The sequence below is a fragment of the Chanodichthys erythropterus genome, chromosome 23 (assembly GCF_024489055.1).
Source record: "Chanodichthys erythropterus isolate Z2021 chromosome 23, ASM2448905v1, whole genome shotgun sequence".
Taxonomy (NCBI): domain Eukaryota; kingdom Metazoa; phylum Chordata; class Actinopteri; order Cypriniformes; family Xenocyprididae; genus Chanodichthys; species Chanodichthys erythropterus.
The window spans coordinates 7982877-8002004 of record NC_090243.1 but is presented as its reverse complement, the minus strand read 5'-3'; the positions used below and the strand labels follow the sequence as shown (position 1 = coordinate 8002004).

At 36.0% G+C, this 19128-nt stretch overlaps 1 protein-coding gene across 11 annotated transcripts in view; it reads left to right on the top strand.

Moving 5' to 3' along the window:
* atp8a2 (ATPase phospholipid transporting 8A2) overlaps window positions 1–19128 on the top strand; it is a 77917-nt gene that overhangs the window by 27977 nt on the left and 30812 nt on the right. For all 11 annotated transcript variants that reach the window (XM_067378481.1, XM_067378476.1, XM_067378475.1 and 8 more), the window contains 15 exons: window positions 65–176; window positions 1820–1988; window positions 2123–2250; window positions 2623–2700; window positions 2789–2877; window positions 3019–3063; window positions 3171–3246; window positions 3328–3433; window positions 3807–3889; window positions 3989–4038; window positions 4122–4191; window positions 4598–4682; window positions 4776–4915; window positions 7118–7256; window positions 8996–9060. In XM_067378481.1, the coding sequence (XP_067234582.1) occupies window positions 65–176; window positions 1820–1988; window positions 2123–2250; window positions 2623–2700; window positions 2789–2877; window positions 3019–3063; window positions 3171–3246; window positions 3328–3433; window positions 3807–3889; window positions 3989–4038; window positions 4122–4191; window positions 4598–4682; window positions 4776–4915; window positions 7118–7256; window positions 8996–9060 (1435 nt within the window). The remainder of the gene's footprint in view (window positions 1–64; window positions 177–1819; window positions 1989–2122; window positions 2251–2622; window positions 2701–2788; window positions 2878–3018; window positions 3064–3170; window positions 3247–3327; window positions 3434–3806; window positions 3890–3988; window positions 4039–4121; window positions 4192–4597; window positions 4683–4775; window positions 4916–7117; window positions 7257–8995; window positions 9061–19128) is intronic.

Here is a 19128-nt window from a genome sequence, read left to right as displayed (position 1 = left end):
TGTGAATTTGAAATGTAACTCGCATACACACACTTCATTCAGGGACCATGTGTTTGAATTACAGCCCAGCTCCACTCGGGCCGGACCAGGTGCTGTTACGAGGTGCCCAGCTCAGGAACACGCAGTGGGTTGTGGGCATTGTAGTCTACACTGGACATGATTCCAAACTCATGCAGGTGAGTGTTATCTCAGAAAAGCTGGATGTGGACCAGTGTCGTTACTGTTTTAACTACAACTGAAACTATTAAAATAGTTTTCGTTAATTGATATAAAACTGAAATAAAATAAAATATAAATATCAGATGAAATGTTGCCTTGGCAACTAACTAAAATAAAATGATAAAATAGGTTGAAGTAATAAAATTACTAAAACTTAAACTGAAATAAATATAAATTAAAGCTAAACAGAAATATTATTATTAATAATAATAATAATGTAAATGACAAAAGCACACAAAAATTACTTGAAATGAAAACTGAAAATATAAAAATATAAGCAAATTCGAAATATATATAAATACAGTAATAGTATAAATAATACTAAAATAACACTTATGTAGACAGTGATTGGTAGCACAACAATTGAGTAATGAAGGATTTTAATTTTTAAAAAATTGTACCATGGAAAAAAAATAAAAAAATCTGTCATTTATTACTCACCTTCCACACCCGTAAGACCTTCGTTAATCTTCGGAACACAAATTAAGATATTTTAGTTGAAATCCGATGGCTCCGTGAGGCCTCCATAGGGAGCAATGACACTTCCTCTCTCAAGATCCGTAAAGGTACGAAAAACATTTAAATCAGTTCATGTGAGTATAGTGATTCAATATTAATATTATAAAGCGACGAGAATATTTTTGGTGCGCCAAAAAAAACAAAATAACGACTTATTTAGTGATGGCCGATTTCACTTTCATGAAGCATCAGAGCACAAATGAATCAGTGAATCGAATCATGATTCGGATCACGTGTCAAACTGCCAACGGCTGAAATCACGTGACTTTGGCGCTCCGAACAGCAGATTCAATACACCGATTAATTTATGATCCGATGCTTCCTGAAGCAGTGTTTTGAAATCGGCCATCACTATATAAATCGTTATTTTGTTTTTTTGGCACACCAAAAATATTCTCGTCGCTTTATAATATTAATATTGAGCCACTGTACTCACATGAACCGATTTAAATATGTTTTTAGTACCTTTATGGATCTTGAGAGAGGAAATGTCATTGCTCTCTACGAAGGCTTCACGGAGCCATCGGATTTCAACTTAATTTGTGTTCCGAAGATTAACGAAGGTTTTACGGGTGTGGAACGGCATGAGGGTAAGTAATAAATGACAGAATTTTAATGTTTGGGTGAACTAACCTTTTAAATGCTATGTAAATAAAATAGACATAAATATGACACTCAAGCAGCACCATGGTATATATCAGAGTGCTATGGTATTGCAGTCAGTTACCATGACACATAATGCTTTTTTGTAAGGGTTAATCATAAACAGATTTTTGGTGCATGTATTTAATGGTAAAATAATTTAAAAATAATCAACTCTACACTGTTTAATACCATTTATAGTGTCATTATAGATGTAAATTGTATTATTGTATATATTATGCATCTACACTACTATTCAAAGTTTTGGTGTCGGTAAGATTTATTAAAAAAAAAAAAAAATGTAAATGAAGTCTCTAATTCTCAACAAGGCTGCATTTATTAAATTAAAATGAATTCAATTCATTTAAAAAAGAAATCTGATCCTCAAACCTTCAAATGGTAGTGTATAGAGCATTAATTTAATGTTTCCATTCTGCAGAACTCCACTAAAGCTCCACTGAAACGCTCTAATGTGGAGCGTGTGACAAACATGCAGATCCTGGTTCTGTTTGGGATTCTCCTGGTCATGGCGCTGGTCAGCTCCATCGGGGCCGCCATATGGAATAAACAGCACACGGATGTGGATTGCTGGTACCTTTCCCGTGCAGGTATATTCACATACATCTGTTTAACATACTTTACCCTTTTAGATGTGAATTTATTGTACCTTTTCACTTACTAGCACTTACTAGCCCTAAATAAATGCGTTTGTGTTCATAAAATAAGCTTATTGTCTATCCAGGTGACATCTCCCTGAACTTCTGGTACAACCTGTTGACCTTCATCATCCTCTATAACAACCTGATTCCCATCAGCCTTCTGGTCACTCTAGAAGTGGTTAAATTCACACAGGCTCTCTTCATTAACTGGGTAAATTAACACTTAATGTCACCAATTACATTGTTTGATTTTTGTGATAAAAAAGACAGGATTTAAAAATGTTGAGACTGCTTCATATTAAAAGTAACAAGCACAAATCTTTCTTCGATTATTGGATGGCAGGCACATTACAAATGCTAGTCTCTGTTTCAGTCAATGATTTTAGCCTTTCAAAACTGTTTCAGCTAAAACTGAAAATTGCTGTTTTGGCTGAAACTTTCATTAGCCAAAATTTCAGTGCATCACTGCAGTGTTAAAATACAGCATGTACCAAAACCATGAGCAGCGAACTGTGATTCAAACTGAAACCTAAGAATTTGAACCGTTATGAATAAATGCTTTGTTCTTCATGCATATTTACAGGATGTTGAAATGTATTATGCTGAGACAGACACTCCTGCTATGGCCCGAACGTCCAATCTGAATGAAGAACTAGGCCAAGTGAGAAGAAGCTCTGCTTATTAACTTTTACAAATGCTAATCTACCTTGACTCCAATATATCTCATTCACTGTCTCTTTGTTTTTCAGGTAAAATATCTATTTTCAGATAAGACCGGCACTCTCACCTGCAACATCATGCACTTTAAGAAGTGCACAATAGCTGGAATTACATACGGGTAATTGTAGTGCTCTCGTACATCAATACACTCACATTATCTTTGTGCTTTGCATCGTTCTGGCTCTATTAGGGTGCATTGATCTGTTACTTTTTGTTTATATTTGTGTGAGTGGCCACTGATCTATAACGCTGTCTCCAGGCACTTCCCAGACCTGGACTGCGATCGATCCATGGAGGACTTCAGGTCAGATGCAGCTGACTCTATCCTGGCAAATATTACGCAGGTCTAAGAGGATAATGTGCATTATGAAATTATGTTATCCATTACATCTTATTTCTGTCTTTTTGCAGTCATCTTCCCTCCTCAAGTCATAATTCTACTGAGTTTGATGATCCTGCTCTTATCCAGAACATTGAGAAGAACCATGTAAGAGTATACCTTGGATATTAAAACACAGTTTCTTGTGTATCATGTATGTTAATTGTTAAAATCTGCCCTTTTCTATAGCCCACATGCCCTCAGATTTGTGAGTTCTTGACCATGATGGCTGTTTGTCATACTGTTGTTCCTGAGCGAGAAGGAGACCAAATTATTTTCCAGGCTTCCTCACCAGGTACCACAATATTCTTATTGGTTTCTGATTAGCTGCTTCTTCAGAAAATGCAGGAAATGTATCATGGTTTCCACAAATATATTAAGCAGCACAACTGTTAGTGTCAGCATTGATAATAACAAGAAATGTTTCTTGAGCAGCAAATCAGCATATCAGATTGATTTCTAAAGGATCATGTGACACTGAAGACTGGAGTAATGATGCTGAAAATTCAGCTTTGCCATCACAGAAATAAATTACATTTTAAAATATAACAGAAATCAGTTTTACATTGTAATCATATTTTGCAATATTGCTGTGTTTACTGCTTTTTAGATCAAATAAATGCAGCCTTGGTGACTTTTGACTGATGTTTTCAATTTTCAATTTTCAGATGAAGGAGCGCTGGTTAAAGGTGCCAAGAGTTTGGGCTTTGTTTTTACTGCACGAACACCACATTCAGTCATCATAGAGGCGGTTAGTGTGTGTTTTCTTGCCATTAATAATGAAAACTCAAAACATACTCTTTGTTTGTTGTTGTATTTAATGTGTACATTTCTTGTGTTTGTTTCTCAGAGAGGAAAAGAGCAGACATATGAGCTTCTTAATGTACTAGAATTTTCCAGGTAGCTTTCACACCATCACACATACTCACAACATCACAAACACCCTGTACTTTGTGTTTCATTGCATATGTCTTTTTTTGCAGCAATCGCAAACGGATGTCAGTGATTGTCAGAACACCTACGGGCAAACTTAGACTTTATTGCAAGGGAGCGGTGAGTGTTTCATAAACCACATAATTAGCATAGAGACAGGACATACAGTACCGATCATAAGTTTGGGGTCATTAAGTTTTTTAATGTTTTAGATTAATTTTCTTTTTCTGTTCAAAGATGAAAGCCATTACTCAAGCATTTATTTGAAATATTTTGTAACATTATAAATGTCTTTACTGTCACTTTGGACCAATTTAATGCATCCTTGCAAAATAAAAGTATTAATTTCTTTCAAATAAAATATTACTGACCCCAAAACTTTGAATGGTTGTGTTTACAGCACATTCATATTCTGTTAGTTTCACATAATTCATCATTCCTTATGGAGTTAAAGCTTATTTTCAATATGGATAGGATTATATGCTACAGGCCATAGCAATGTAACGATGCCTTGCATGTATTACAGGACAATGTGATTTTTGAGCGTCTGAATGAGACATCACAGTACAAGGACCTAACTTTGGCCCATCTGGAGCAGTTTGCCACAGAAGGTGAAGAGTTTCTCCAGCCTGTCATTATTTGAAGGTTTAACAGTTTATTATCTCTTTCGATTAACTTTGGTTTGTGTTTGTTTGCATGTGCAGGGCTGCGGACACTTTGTTTTGCATATGTGGACCTTGAGGAGGGGGCGTATCAGGAATGGCTGAAGGAGTACAACCGTGTCAGCACTGTGCTAAAGGATAGGGCGCAGAAACTGGAGGAATGCTACGAACTAATTGAGAAGGTACGTAATATATGCCATGCTTATCACTAGAGAACTGTTATTATATATGGGATTGTTTGAGAGATAGTGTGTCTTTTACTCTCACCAATCCAGACTGGTTCACATAGATGAACCACATTTTGTTATACAAGATGTAGATCGGAAATCAGACCTCTTAGAACAGAGTAAAACATACAGGTTTGGTAAAGGATATCTTGTTTATTTGCTACTAAGGATTTGTTCACATTGCATTCATTTGATTTGATTTTTAAATATGATTAGTCTCTGCACGTCTTTTTGCAAGTGATGCTATTGGATCCATTTGTTCAGGCATTATCGTGAATATCTGCTATAGTAATGACAGTAATGCGAGTAGCCCTCGGTGTGGATGGAAAACTGATGGAAATTAAATCACAAGGTGCATCAGCGAACATAAGCGGCTGGCATTTTACAATTCTTGCACAGTGTTTGAAAAAGTGACTTGTTCACTCATTTACTATTCACGATATAGTGAATGTAACAAAGTTCACTATATACAGACAGCTTCAGTTAGATTTATGTATTTTGTCACTTCCTGAATGACGAAAAATAACTTTTCAGCCCACAAAAAAACTGATTGGATATACTATACCTGATAAAAGCCTAAGGGCCCTATCATACACCCGGCGCAATGCGACACAAGTGTTTTTCGCTAGTTTCAGCCCGATGCAGTTATCATTTTCATGTATAGGTGCCCACCTTGTTTAAGTAGCAAATGCACTCGCGCACATCTGTTCACCCGTGGGCATGCTGGTATGAAAGCGAAGTGTGTTCAGCCACATTGTTGCCGTGTTGCTATTTTGAGGTAACTGAAAACGACTGCGCCATTGACCAACTGAAACCTGGTCTTAAGTCAATGGCACAGTGGTTTTTTTTGTTATTTAAAGGTCGAGTTAGTAATATGCTCCTATGGGCGGGAGCACAACGCGTGTACATTCTGCTTTGTTACACACGCAGTACTGTGCAGCCGCATGCAAACATGCCAAATATTAAAAATAAAAGGATTACAATGTAAAAGAGTATTATTGTGTACATTAAGATAAAAGTGGTCATATGTCATAATGGATAGTCATTGCATGTATATTTGCAGTAATGACGAATGAAATTGGCTAATTATTTGACCAATCGTGGCAATACACACATGTATTTAAACTGACTCGTCAGGTTGAGTGTGTCTATATTCCAGCATGTAAATAGTGAATACTCTTATTATTATTATTATTATTATTATTATTCTTTCTCTAAAGACCGGGTTTGTAGCAATCTGTCACCTCTGGTATCTGGACTTTTCCTTGTGGGAAAAAAAACAACTAATTTTTGTTTTCAATATATGTAAGAGAGACTGATGCTACGTAGCTGTGCTTCAGCTGCAGTACATTTATTGGTCAACAGGCGGCACTGTAACATTACATTTTAACAGCTGTGAACTCATATTGTGCAGAAGGTGGTGCTCTTTTGTTCTCTCATTAACTGCTACAAGCTATAAACTCACTGCCTCACCATCAGGCCGGATTACACATTACTGCAAAACTTCAAACTTACTGATCAGAGACCTGAGCCCCAGGACACAGACGCTGTTATATAGAGCAGTGAAAATCCAGTTTGTTGGGTTTTGTGTGCTTTTCAGGGCTCTGGCCCAGATTAGTAGTCTGAGGAGGGGTTGGTATACCACAGTGAGGATAATTACCTGCACCGGTCTGCCAAGAGCCTCATAAAACCAGAGTCAACAACACTACTGTGTTACCTCTGCACACACATAAATACACCAAACACTCCTCATATTCTTCCACATACAAGTACTTGCATAGAAAATAGAGAAAATAGAAAGAATTGGATAAGAAATAGTAAAAGATTAAGAGGAGGAGTAAATGGGTAAATAAACTACCCATAACACCCTAGCATCATAATCCAGTTCATTTTCTGAAGTTAGCAAACAGAGTTCAGAATTATAATTAAAATTATAAATTAAGATCGGAAATTTAATGAAGAATCAATTAAAATTATTCAAAAAGTTAATTCAATAAAAGTGAATGTAATTTTAGTTATAATTTAAACACATGTAATTTTACAATATAAATAATCCATAAACATTTTATAATATTCACATTATGCTATATTTCCAGAAACAAGAAAATATTAAATATTAGTCTATATATATTGTTTTTTCATCTCTTTGTCACACAGAACTTGCTGTTGCTCGGTGCCACTGCGATAGAAGACCGGCTGCAAGCAGGAGTCCCGGAAACCATAGCAACACTCATGAAAGCTGACATCAAGATCTGGGTTCTGACTGGAGACAAGCAGGAGACGGCCATCAATATCGGTGTGTGTCAGACATGGATATATACCATTGACGTGCAGTGGTGTTCTAAAATGAGGAGGCAAAGTTTATACATATATCAAATGTACATGCATGTCCCAGTTACACTTAAAGGTGCTAAAGAGGATGTTTTGTTTTATACATTTTTGCAATATTATTTGAAACTGTTTTTACTAACTGATAAAAGACTATTTATTAGGTGCACTGAAAGGAATAATATTAATATACATCATCTGTGCACGAGGTAGGGCCTTAAAAACATCAGCCCAGATTGGCCCTCCGGCTTGTCAATCACTGCCGTGACGTTCCTTGTGAGAGACGAGCGCGGCTGCGCGCTCCAGTAACTTTACACACTCCACAGGCGCCGCATGCAATGTTTTTGTCCGGAGACAGGAGTAACAACTGCAGATTATGAGTTATCTGCGGTGAGTCCGACATAATGAATCCACTAACACGATACAGCGAATGCCAGTGGTAAACACTCATGTTCCAATACGAGTGTTTACGAGTTTTGGGAGGCGTTCCTTCGAAGGAGGGGGGGTTGTTCTTACACATGCGCTCATTTCAAAAACTCAGTAACAGTCTTTGGTTTCTCAGTCGACGAAAAGATCCTCTTTAGCACCTTTAATGTTGTCAAATTTTCCTGGTTAAATAAACACTACATTTAAAAAAAACAAAACAAATATAATTATACTTTTGTATTTTTACATTTTACATCATTAATGTTCTATTTATTAACTAAAATTAAGTTTAAATCTCATTAAGTTAGTGTTTAAGCATTTTTACATTTATTCAAGAATAATAACTAAAGGCAGAAATAATTTAAGCAATATATTTTATTTGTGAGCTAATGTTCAGCTCTTCTTTTTTTAAGTCAGCTTATTTTCATCAGTCAGTCATGCTCGTTAAACACTGGTCACAGACATGAAGATGTACCTTTAATTTCCCCAAGCTGATTGCTCACTAAAAACCCCCCAGAGTCATCATGTTTTCAGGCCATTTCAACTTACATACATAAAGCGGTGATAGTGAAGTGGGTGCGTTGTCTTCCCATTAACGCCAACCGTATCCAATCATAACCAAATTATATCCAATCATAGCACAATGGAGGCATTGCCTCCTCTCACGTGACTTTCCCCTATTCATTCTCAATTACAAAAACTCACTGTACATGTTAGGGAGTCTGTTTAATCTCAGTGGGCTCAGGGGAGGCAAGAGAGACACAGAATCCCGCTGTAACTTTACCCACCGGTGTCGCTGTTGGACCGTGTTACTTTAGACAAACAAGCGATTTATACACTTTTTAATGTCACATATTGTAATATTTGCTTTGTTTTATTTTTGTAATCTGGATTATTTTCTGATTCAATTTTTTGAGGAGACACTGCCTTCTCAGAGAAAACGTCCCTGACATATACGTCGTATACCCCAAAATCATGTCATTGTTTGAGCCAATATTAGCATATCGGCCTACTTGGAAATGCTAGAGAATGACACAACATCAAACAGACACTGATTGAAAACACACAAGCGCAGACATGGAAGGAAGGACAGATAGGCAGTCAGGCAGGCGCAGCAGACAGACAGCTCAAAATAAATTGGGTGAGACTGGAGATAAAGCAGTGGACAGCAGACAGGCATTAGTGGGTAATGACAGATATACAAAGAGGTTAAGTTGTTGTTGGGGTGTGTATGTGTGGCTTTGTGTAACGCCTCTACTGTAACTCTCCTCTTCGTCTCAGGTTACTCCTGTAAGCTGGTGTCACATGGCATGTCCCTCATCATCGTCAATGAAGATTCCCTGGATGTGAGTACATATTGTGCATGTATATGTGTGTGTGTGTGTTAGTAAGCGTTGTCTCTGGAGGACACTGGGTGTGGACGGGTGAAGAAAGTGTGTCTTTGTTCTTGTTCTCAATGATGACACCAGACACCTTAATTGCCTTCACCTGTACATGATGAAAGCCGTGATGGATCATATGGACACACACATGAGCACACACTCGTTATGACATATAACAGCACATGAGAAAAAGCTGAATAGCACACACAGGTGTTTAGTCGGTTAGGAGAACATTTCTGTCCCCTAGGTTGATTTTAAAGGAAAAATACTTTAATGAATGCTTATCATTCTAGTTTTAAAAGGTGAATTATAATAGCTATCAATTTTAGTTATAAATCTCTTTTATAATGTTTTCCTTATTCTTCCAACTCCTCTGTTGTAGGACAACCTCTATTTTTTTCTCTCACACAAGGCTAATTACTTCCAGGCAAAGATAGTAATACTAGGGAGCTTGTAAAGTCTCAGATCTCTGAGAACAGCATCACTCACACACATACATACATACATACATAAAAACACACATACGGCACTGGAAACAAAAGCTCCTGGGAAGAAACAGGATGACCGTTCTGTGTTTAATTTTTTTCCCCCCCTTGTTTAGAATGAAACACTGATAACAGTTTGTAAAAATACAGTTGGGAGATTTTTGGCTCATTTCGTTTCTAGTTCTGTTTGTAAAATGAAAACAGTATGTTCAGATGAGTCGGTTTAGTTGTTGTTGGATTGAGGCTTTAAGAGGCCACGCTATATTGTAAATATAATTACGGCCGAAGCCTGAATTGTATTGTTACCTCTAGCTTCAAATTGCTTATTTTAAACTCACAGATCCATTTTCAGATGAGAAGCATGAGTTCGCACGAATCGCAAAGAATGAGTTATGTTTTATGAAAATAAATAAAAATATAGATATAAGATATACAGTACCATTCAAAAAAGTGTGGGATCTATAAGATTTTTGAAGTCTCTTATACTCCAAGACTGCATTTATTTGATTATAAAAAACAAGTTGTGGAATTTTGCAATTATATTAAATACTATGTTATTATAAAATTAATAATATTGTGAAATGGCATTTTTAAAATTACTGTTTTCTATTTTAATATATTTTAAATAAATAAATAAATAAATATTCCTGTGATGGTAAAACTGAATTTTCAGCAGTCATTACTCCAGTGTTGTCACATGATTCTTTAGAAATCTTTCTAATATGTTGATTTGCTGCTTGAAAACATTTATTATTATTATCAATGTTGAAAACAGTTGTTCTGCTTAATTTTTTTGTGGAAATCATGATATATCGTGTTCAGGATTCGTTGATGCAAAGAAATTTCCAAAGAACATTTATTTAAAATTAAAGGTGCCGTAGAACGTCTTTTTAAAAGATGCAATATAAGTCTAAGGTGTCCCCTGAATGTGTCTGTGAAGTTTCAGCTCAAAATACCCCATAGATTTTTTTTTTATTTTTTTAACTGCCTATTTTGGGGCATCATTAACTATGAGCCGATTTAGGCTGCAGCCCCTTTAAATGCTCACGCTCCCCGCCCACGGAGCTCACGCTTGCCTTTAACAGTATAAACAAAGTTCACACAGCTAATATAACCCTCAAAATGGATCTTTACAAAGTGTTCATCATGCAGCATGTCTAATCGCGTAAGTATGGTATTTATTTGGATGTTTACATTTGATTCTGAATGAGTTTGATTCTGCTCCGTGGCTAAAGCTAACATTACACACTGTTGGAGAGATTTATAAAGAATGAAGTTGTGTTTATGAATTATACAGACTGCAAGTGTTTAAAAAAATGAAAATAACGACAGTCTTGTCTCCGTGAATACAGTAATAAACGATGGTAACTTTAACCACATTTAACAGTACATAAACAACATGCTAACAAAACATTTAGAAAGACAATTCACAAATATCACTAAAAATATCATGTTATCATGGATCATGTCAGTTATTATTGCTCCATCTGCCATTTTTCGCTATTGTTCTTGCTTGCTTACCTAGTCTGATGATTCAGCTGTGCACATCCAGACGTTCTGCCCTTGTCTAATGCTTGAACATGGGCTGGCATATGCAAATATTGGGGGCGTACATATTAATGATCCCGACTGTTATGTAACAGTCGGTGTTATGTTGAGATTTGCCTGTTCTTTGGAGGTCTTTTAAACAAATGAGATTTACATAAGAAGGAGGAAACAATGGAGTTTGAGACTCACTGTATGTCATTTCCATGTACTGAACTCTTGTTATTCAACTATGCCGAGATAAATTCAATTTTTAATTCTAGGGCACCTTTAAAATATTTTGGAACTTTATAAATCTCAAATATTTGAACGGTAGCATAGAAATATTTATATAGATATAAATATTTCTAGCAAAATGCATTGTTAAGAATGCAAATTTATTATTCTTTTGTGGTGGAGCCAATAAAAATATTAGAAGGGGGGAAAAAAACGTATCCTGATCAAACAGATAAATATAGAATGGATTTTTTTTCAAATTTTATTTACTTAACATGTTTAAGCACAGCTGCTTGGATTAATTGAATAATCAGCATGCAGAACTGAATCTATTTTATAAGGGTATATTAACCATTTCCATTTTATCAGTAATTACTTGCCATGTCACGTCTTTTCATTTGACTTGTTTGTTGATGTCAAAAACATGTGATGAAAATTCAGGCTCAGTGTGGATAATCCCTTTAGGCTCAACAACAAGATTTTGTGGTTGTAATGGATGGTGATTAATAAATAATAGTGTTGTTTTTGTTCTGCCTCTAATGGGCCACCATTTTCGGTAATCAATATTGTCCTTTTGAAAATTGTCCAACTAAATTATTGGATTTATTGAATGAGTGCTTAGTGGCTTTTTATTTTATGTTTTATTCAACTAGTAAAAAGCATAGAAAAAGATTGACATTTTAAGTAGATGGGCGGTTCTCGTCTTGGTTAAAATCTCCAAAAGAATTCTTTATCTTACCGAGCACTTAAAATAACCCACAATTACCTCAGACACTGCTGGGGTGAGCCTTATGTCACAGCTGTGTGTGTTTGTGTGGAGGATATGAAGAGTATAGTGTGTTTGTGTGTGTGTGAATGAGAGAGTGTGTGTGTCAGCTGCCGTTTCATGTAACGCACAGTTGGGCCAACACATCACGGTCCTTCATGTCTTCCTCCTTTCTTTCTGTCTGTCATCCATATAATGCACAAATAAGTTCGTCATTGTTGATGGTGTGATCGGTCGATTTTCTCTGTCTCTCCTGTTACAAAACCCCTCCTCCGTCTATCATCGGCTCCCAAATTTACAGGAACAGGCTGTGCATTAGAGTGTGTTCAAGCATGAGTGTGTGTGTTGAGTGAGGAGTAACACGATCTCCTTTTGGCGCTCAATCTCGTCAAAACAAATTCTGCCAGCAAAGCCTCCTGGGTAAACATGATGGCTTTTGACTCAGACTCTGTGACAAGTTCCATCTGTCACTCTGCTGTCACACACACACAGACAGTCCCATTCAGACAGCTGGTGTCCTTGTAACACACACTGAGTTATTCTTATCCAAACATTTTCTTTGCCTCCTTCCTTTGTCGTGCATATTCTTTCCATGGCCCACACATATTCCCTCTTACTTTCCCAGACACACACACTCTTTTGTCTGTCTGATCTTTCTGATAGGCTGCATTCCATGTTTGCTGTCACACAGCCTGCATTACATGACTTACACAAACATGCTCACTGTAGTCGTCATTAATCATACACACACAGTTTGTGCTCCTCTTCCCTCTGTGTAATGAGAATATTATACACAGAACTGAGAGGTCAGCACATGCGCAAAATGGCCAACATGTAATTGAAATCTTGCTGTCATGCATATTATTTTGGGGTCAGAACATTACAGGTATCCACGTTTGTTTGTTTTATAGGTACTGGGGGTATTTCTGGCATTAAAGGTGCTAAAGAGGATGTTTTGTTTTATACATTTTTGCAATATTACTTGAAACTGTCTTTACTAACTGATAAAAGACTATTTATTAGGTGCACTGAAAGGAATAATATTTATATACATCATCTGTGCACGAGGTAGGGCCTTAAAAACATCAGCCAATCGTTTACGTGATCATCGCGTAAACGATTGGCCCTCTGGCTTGTCAATCACTGCCCTTACGTTCCTTGTGAGAGACGAGCGCGGCTGCGCGCTCCAGTAACTTTCCACACTCTACAGGCGCCGCATGCAATGTTTTTGTCCGACAGGAGTAACAACTGCAGATTATGAGTTATCTGCGGTGAGTCCGACATAATGAATCCACTAACATGACACAGCGAATGCCGGTGGTAAACACTCATGTTCCAATACGAGTGTTTACGAGTTTTGGGAGGCGTTCCTTCGAAGGAGGTGGGTTGTTCTTATGCATGCGCTCATTTCAAAAACTCACTAACAGTCTTTGGTTTCTCAGTCGACGGAAAAGATCCTCTTTAGCACCTTTAAAAGGATTAGTTCATTTCAGAATTAAAATTTCCTGATAATTTATTTATCCCCATGTCATTCAAGATGTTTGTCTGTCTGTCTTCAGTCGAAAAGAAATTAAGGTTTTTGAGGAAAACATTACAGGATTTTTCATAAAGTGGACTTCACTGGGGTTCAACGGGTTGAAGGTCCAAATTGCAGTTTTAATGCAGCTTCAAAGAGCTCTACACAGTCCCAGCTGAGGAATAAGGGTCTTGTCTAGCGAAACGATCAGACATTTTCTTTAAAATAAAAAAAAAATTAAAAAAAATACTTTTTCATCACAAATGCTCATCTTGCACTGCCCTGCGACGCGTTGAAAAGGTCACGCATGACGTAGGCGGAAGTACCGCGGTAGGGTGAAAAACGTTTTTCTTCTAATTTTCTTCTTCAACTTCAAAATCATCCGACATTATTTTATTTAATTTATTTTTTTCTCTGTAAAGACCGGTGGACTTCGTCTTTGCACGTTCGCTTTGTAGACGCTGGATCGGTACTTCCGCCTACGTCACACGTGACCTTTCCAACGTGATTACGTAATGTGCGGCGCATCGCAGAACTAGTGCAAGATGAAAATTTGTGGTTAAAAAGTATATACATTTTTATTTTTTTTAAAAAAGACTGATAGTTTCGCTAGACAACCCTTATTCCTCATCTGGGATCGTGCAGAAGCTGCACTGAAACTGCAATTTGGACCTTCAACCCGTTGGTGGCCACTGAAGTCCACTATATGGAGAAAAATCCTTAATTTCTTTTCGACTGAAGAAAGAAAGACATAAACATGTAATTTTAATTCTGAAGAGAACTAATCCTTTAAAGGGATAGTTTACTCTAAAATGAAGATTCTGTTAGTATTTTCTTACGTTTAAGAAATTACTGTTTATTTCCATACTTTTATGAGGGTATTTTGACTGTCAAACACAAAAGTAGACATTTTGAAGGGTCATGCAGATATTGATTTACAATGACATCATAGCGACTCCAAAAACATCCGACTCAACTATAATTGCTATATTTAAGTCGATTGTTTTGTCCTTTTTAGAGCTTTATTTGTTCACTTTGAACTTGTATGGCAAGAGAGGAACTTTGAGTGTTCCTTTAAGCTCTTTAAAATGGTTGTATTGTGAATGTAATCTTGATTATTTATTATACATCATATTTATTGAAAGGATAGAACATTACTTGAAATTTCTAAGGGTATTTTAAAAATTTAAAAAAATGGCATTACAGCAACAGCAACCTTTAATCATGACTAATTCAGATTATAACAAAGCCTCTCTAACATTATTACTTTTATAAAAGTATTATGGGCACTGGCTTGTATTTTATATATGTTCAAATGTTGTGATTGCTTAGATTTTTTTTTTTCAATATAAGCCATGACCTTTTGTGTGTGTGTGTGTGTGTGTGTGTGTGTGTGTGAGGCCTCTCTGCCTTATGCTGTTTATGACACAACTGCCATGCTACACTGCCATTGAACAGATAAGGTGACCTGTCATATGCCACAGCAGTTGGCATTTATGTCTCACTCGTGTGTGTGTGTGTGTGTGTGTGTGTGTGTGTGTGTGTGTGTGTGTGTGTGTGTGTGTGTGTGTGTGTGTGAGAGAGAGAGAGAGATTTCTCTATGAATGGAGAATGTGATCTGTGATATGTAACACCAAAGGGGCCTTTCTCTCTATTCTAAATATAAATGTGATAAGATCCCTTTCGCAGGAACCTGAGAACACAACAAAGCTCCAGTGTGTGTGTGTGTGTGTGAGCATGCTTGTTTTTTTATAAATGTATGTGTGTTTGTGAGAACATGTACTCTATTCAGTTCCCAGCACAAAGACATACAGAAAATAACATTTAGCTTGGATCATGAAATACATTCACTTCTAATATCTGTCAGGGAATGACATAGAAAAATGTACAGTACATCTGAAATAGGGGAAGTCTGGAGTCTAAATGAGTCCTTAATGGGTAAAACACTAGTTTTCTCTTGAGTGTCTCAAGAGTTCATATCAAGAGGTCTTGATAGAAATTATAGAATAACAGTGAAATTGCATGACCAGCAGCTGTCCAATAGTGTCAGTCCACTCATACCATCCTGTCAAACAGATTTCACTTTATATCTCATCACCACCTGAACTCATTCAGCACATGGCTGCATCCCACGTAATTTGGGAAAAACTAGTACTAGTTTTGCATATTATTTATTTATTTATTTATTTACCAGATATTTTAAGTAATGTTCTAATCTTTCATTAAATATGATGAATAATAATTAGACAATTTTTTGTATGTAAAACTAGACTAAAGTTGTATATTTTTATTGTTTTACTCTTACACATTTAAAAAAAAAATGTATATTTTAAAATTACACAATTACTAATGTAATTTTTATTGCAGTAAATTTTCTGTTTTAAAGATTAACATTAATGTATTATGAATGAATATTGAACCGCAGTATTATACATTAGCATTAACAATCTTATTGTAAAGTTTACCATTTAATTTTTTTATTTATACATGCACACAGTACTAGTCTTGCATTATTAATTTTCCTAAAGCAGTGGTTCTTAACCTTTTTGACTCCAAGGCTCCCTATTGTCCACAACGATATTCAAAGGTCCCATGACTTTAAGTCATTTGTGAATTACTGCATAAGGATTAAGGATAAAGATTTTTACAAATATTTTTGACTCACAATTTCTATTATAAAATGCCTATGAAGTTTAATAAGTTAATTCCTATGGAGATTGTTGGAGTCATTACGTTTTTATTAATTTACATAACTTTTCCGTATATATAAATAAACCTTTTAAAATTAGGCTATACTCAGGTTTTTCAAGACTATGGTAATCCTGGTTCTTTAAAAAAAAAAAGAAAACATTTATTGAAGGAGTGAATTAAAATAAGAAACATCTTGATTTGTAGTTGTTTTGGCATATTTAATGCTCGTTTTGTTTTATTCTAAATCATTTTAAATCAGCCCTGGCCCACTGGTTGGGAACCCTTGTCCTGAAGTATTGGCAAGGTTACGGTCAGTAAAACTGTATGGCTTGAGTTTGCATTAATGCAGGTTGAATTCTGCGTTCAGTATGTGGTTTGCCCAAGGATTAAGAGTTAGTGACTGTTGGCGGTTCCCATGGACACGACGCTGGCAGCCGTGATAGTGAGAGGTTTGACTGGCACGTTCTTCAGGCTTATTAGCGCCTCTGTGTTGGAATATTAGGATGTTTACTCCAATGCAAAGCTAATTGCTCTAACGCACACAAACTCACGCACTCGCTCATACACAAACATTTAGAAGGTCATTAATGTGGTCATTTCATTGTTAAATAAATAAGATGTGCAAACAGTCCTGTTAGTCACAGATAAAGATTTATAAACTCACACCCTGGCGAGAGACACATTGACACATCCTCTCTGAAGTTAATAGTAAATCAAACCAGCCGTGAGTGTCTAATGGAGAGAGTGGAAAAGAGAGAGCTGTTTTTAATAATAAACTGAGTTAGCTGGGAGATTTAGTCGGTAATGAATTACCAGTAGCGGTTTTCTTAGGCCGCTGTTTACACATTAAGACACACGCACAAATGCTTTGACTTTCAGCACTCAGTTGATCCATTTCTTTCCCTCTTGTTTTCTTGGGAAAGGTGAAAGCAAACAGGAATTCCTGAATGAAAAGATAAACACACACAGGCAAAACATGTTCGGGTTGAGCTGAGGAGAGGAGATGAGCTCTAGTTACTCAGGAATCTTGATGGTTGATCTCAGCTCCGCTATAAACTGTGTTCCAAAACCTATCGAACTGCTTCGTTTCCTACTGCCTACATAGACAGCTGCCTTCTGAGGGAACATTCTAACCACCTTGGAATGCTCTACATAGACAGAAACATAAATAGTGCACCACACGTCCACACATTAGACTTAACTTGCGATTAGTTTAAATAGATTGGTGCTAGCATGTTGCTAAGCTAACGATTCAATAATCATCATTAGCATTCAAATACAGACAAATATTAAATAAAATATTATTTTTAGTGTTGAATGAAATCTCACCTGATTATTTTTTTTGCACTGAGCTCACTCTTGTGAAAAAGATGTATACTTTAGCATACTTTTAAAAAGAGTACTTATGGAAATATTGTACTTTAAAATATATACTTATCTTTATACTTAAGTGCAAACTGAATGTATTGTTTTTTAACACTTTAAGGGTTAGTTCACCCAAAAATGAAAATTCTGTCATTAATTACTCACCCTCATGTCATTCCACACCCATAAGACCTTCATTCATCTTCAAAACACAAATTAAGATATTTTTGATAAAAATCGATGGCTCAGTGAGGCCTGCATTGACAGTAAGATCATCAACACTTTCAATGCCCAGAAATCTACTAAAAACGTATTTAAATCAGTTCATGTGACTACAGTGGTTTAACCTTAATATTATGAAGCGATGAGAATAATTTTTGTGTGCCAAAAAAACAAAATAATGACTTTAATCAACAATATCTAGTGATTTCAAAACACTGCTTCATGAAGCTTTACGAATCTTTTGTTTCAAATCAGTGGTTCGGAGCGTATATCAAACTGCCAAAGTCATGTGAACCATTGAAATTTCGAAATGTTTTGAAACTCTTATGACGTAACAAAGCCTCTTACTGAAATCACGTCTCTTTAGCAGTTTGATACGCACTCCAAACCACTGATTCGAAACAAAAGATTCGTAAAGCTTGGTAATTTCATGGTAATTTAATAAACTTTAATGTCATTTGTATTTAAACTTGTATGCCAGGTATTTAAATTGAATTGCAGTTACACATTTGAATTGATTTAGTACATTTAAAATATATATTAACATTAAAATGTAATATCGAATAACACACTACAGTTTAAAATTATAATCAAGTGCTTTAAATGTGCTTTAATTTGTTAGTAAACAAGAAAAAATAAGTGTAATTTAAAACATGATCATGTTACTTTTAAAGTAAATGTACTTTAAAGTAAAAATGAATTTTAATTTGTCATTAATTCAAAGTGCACTTCATAAAATGGTATTAAAGTGTCATGTTCTTCGAGTACTTTCTTTAAGTTTCTTTTTACTTCATTAATATTGTATTATCTAAAAGTACAGTTTTTAAAAATATACCTGTACACTTCTTTTTCATAAGGGCAGCACAGTGCATTCTGGGATTAATTAAGAGGTAACATAATTAGTTTTCCTACCTTTTAGAACAGTCTTTGCATCTGGAGCACTGATATAATGCCTTAAATGACTACTTATGTAGGCAGCTCGCTAAGTTTTGGAACAAGTCAATCGTTTCAGTAAGATATTGATTGGAGTCAGCAGTATGGAGTGAATTCATCCTCTGTGTTACACGAAGGCTGTCGTAGTGCTGACAGAGACTTCAACAGCTGCGTTCATGTATGTTTGTGTGTGTATGCGTGTGTGGCCGCCAGCGCCGTGCCTTGTTGCGTGCTGCGTCGTCCACATGGTTCTCATTACAGAATGAAGGATGTTTGTTTTCTCTATTAGTGAA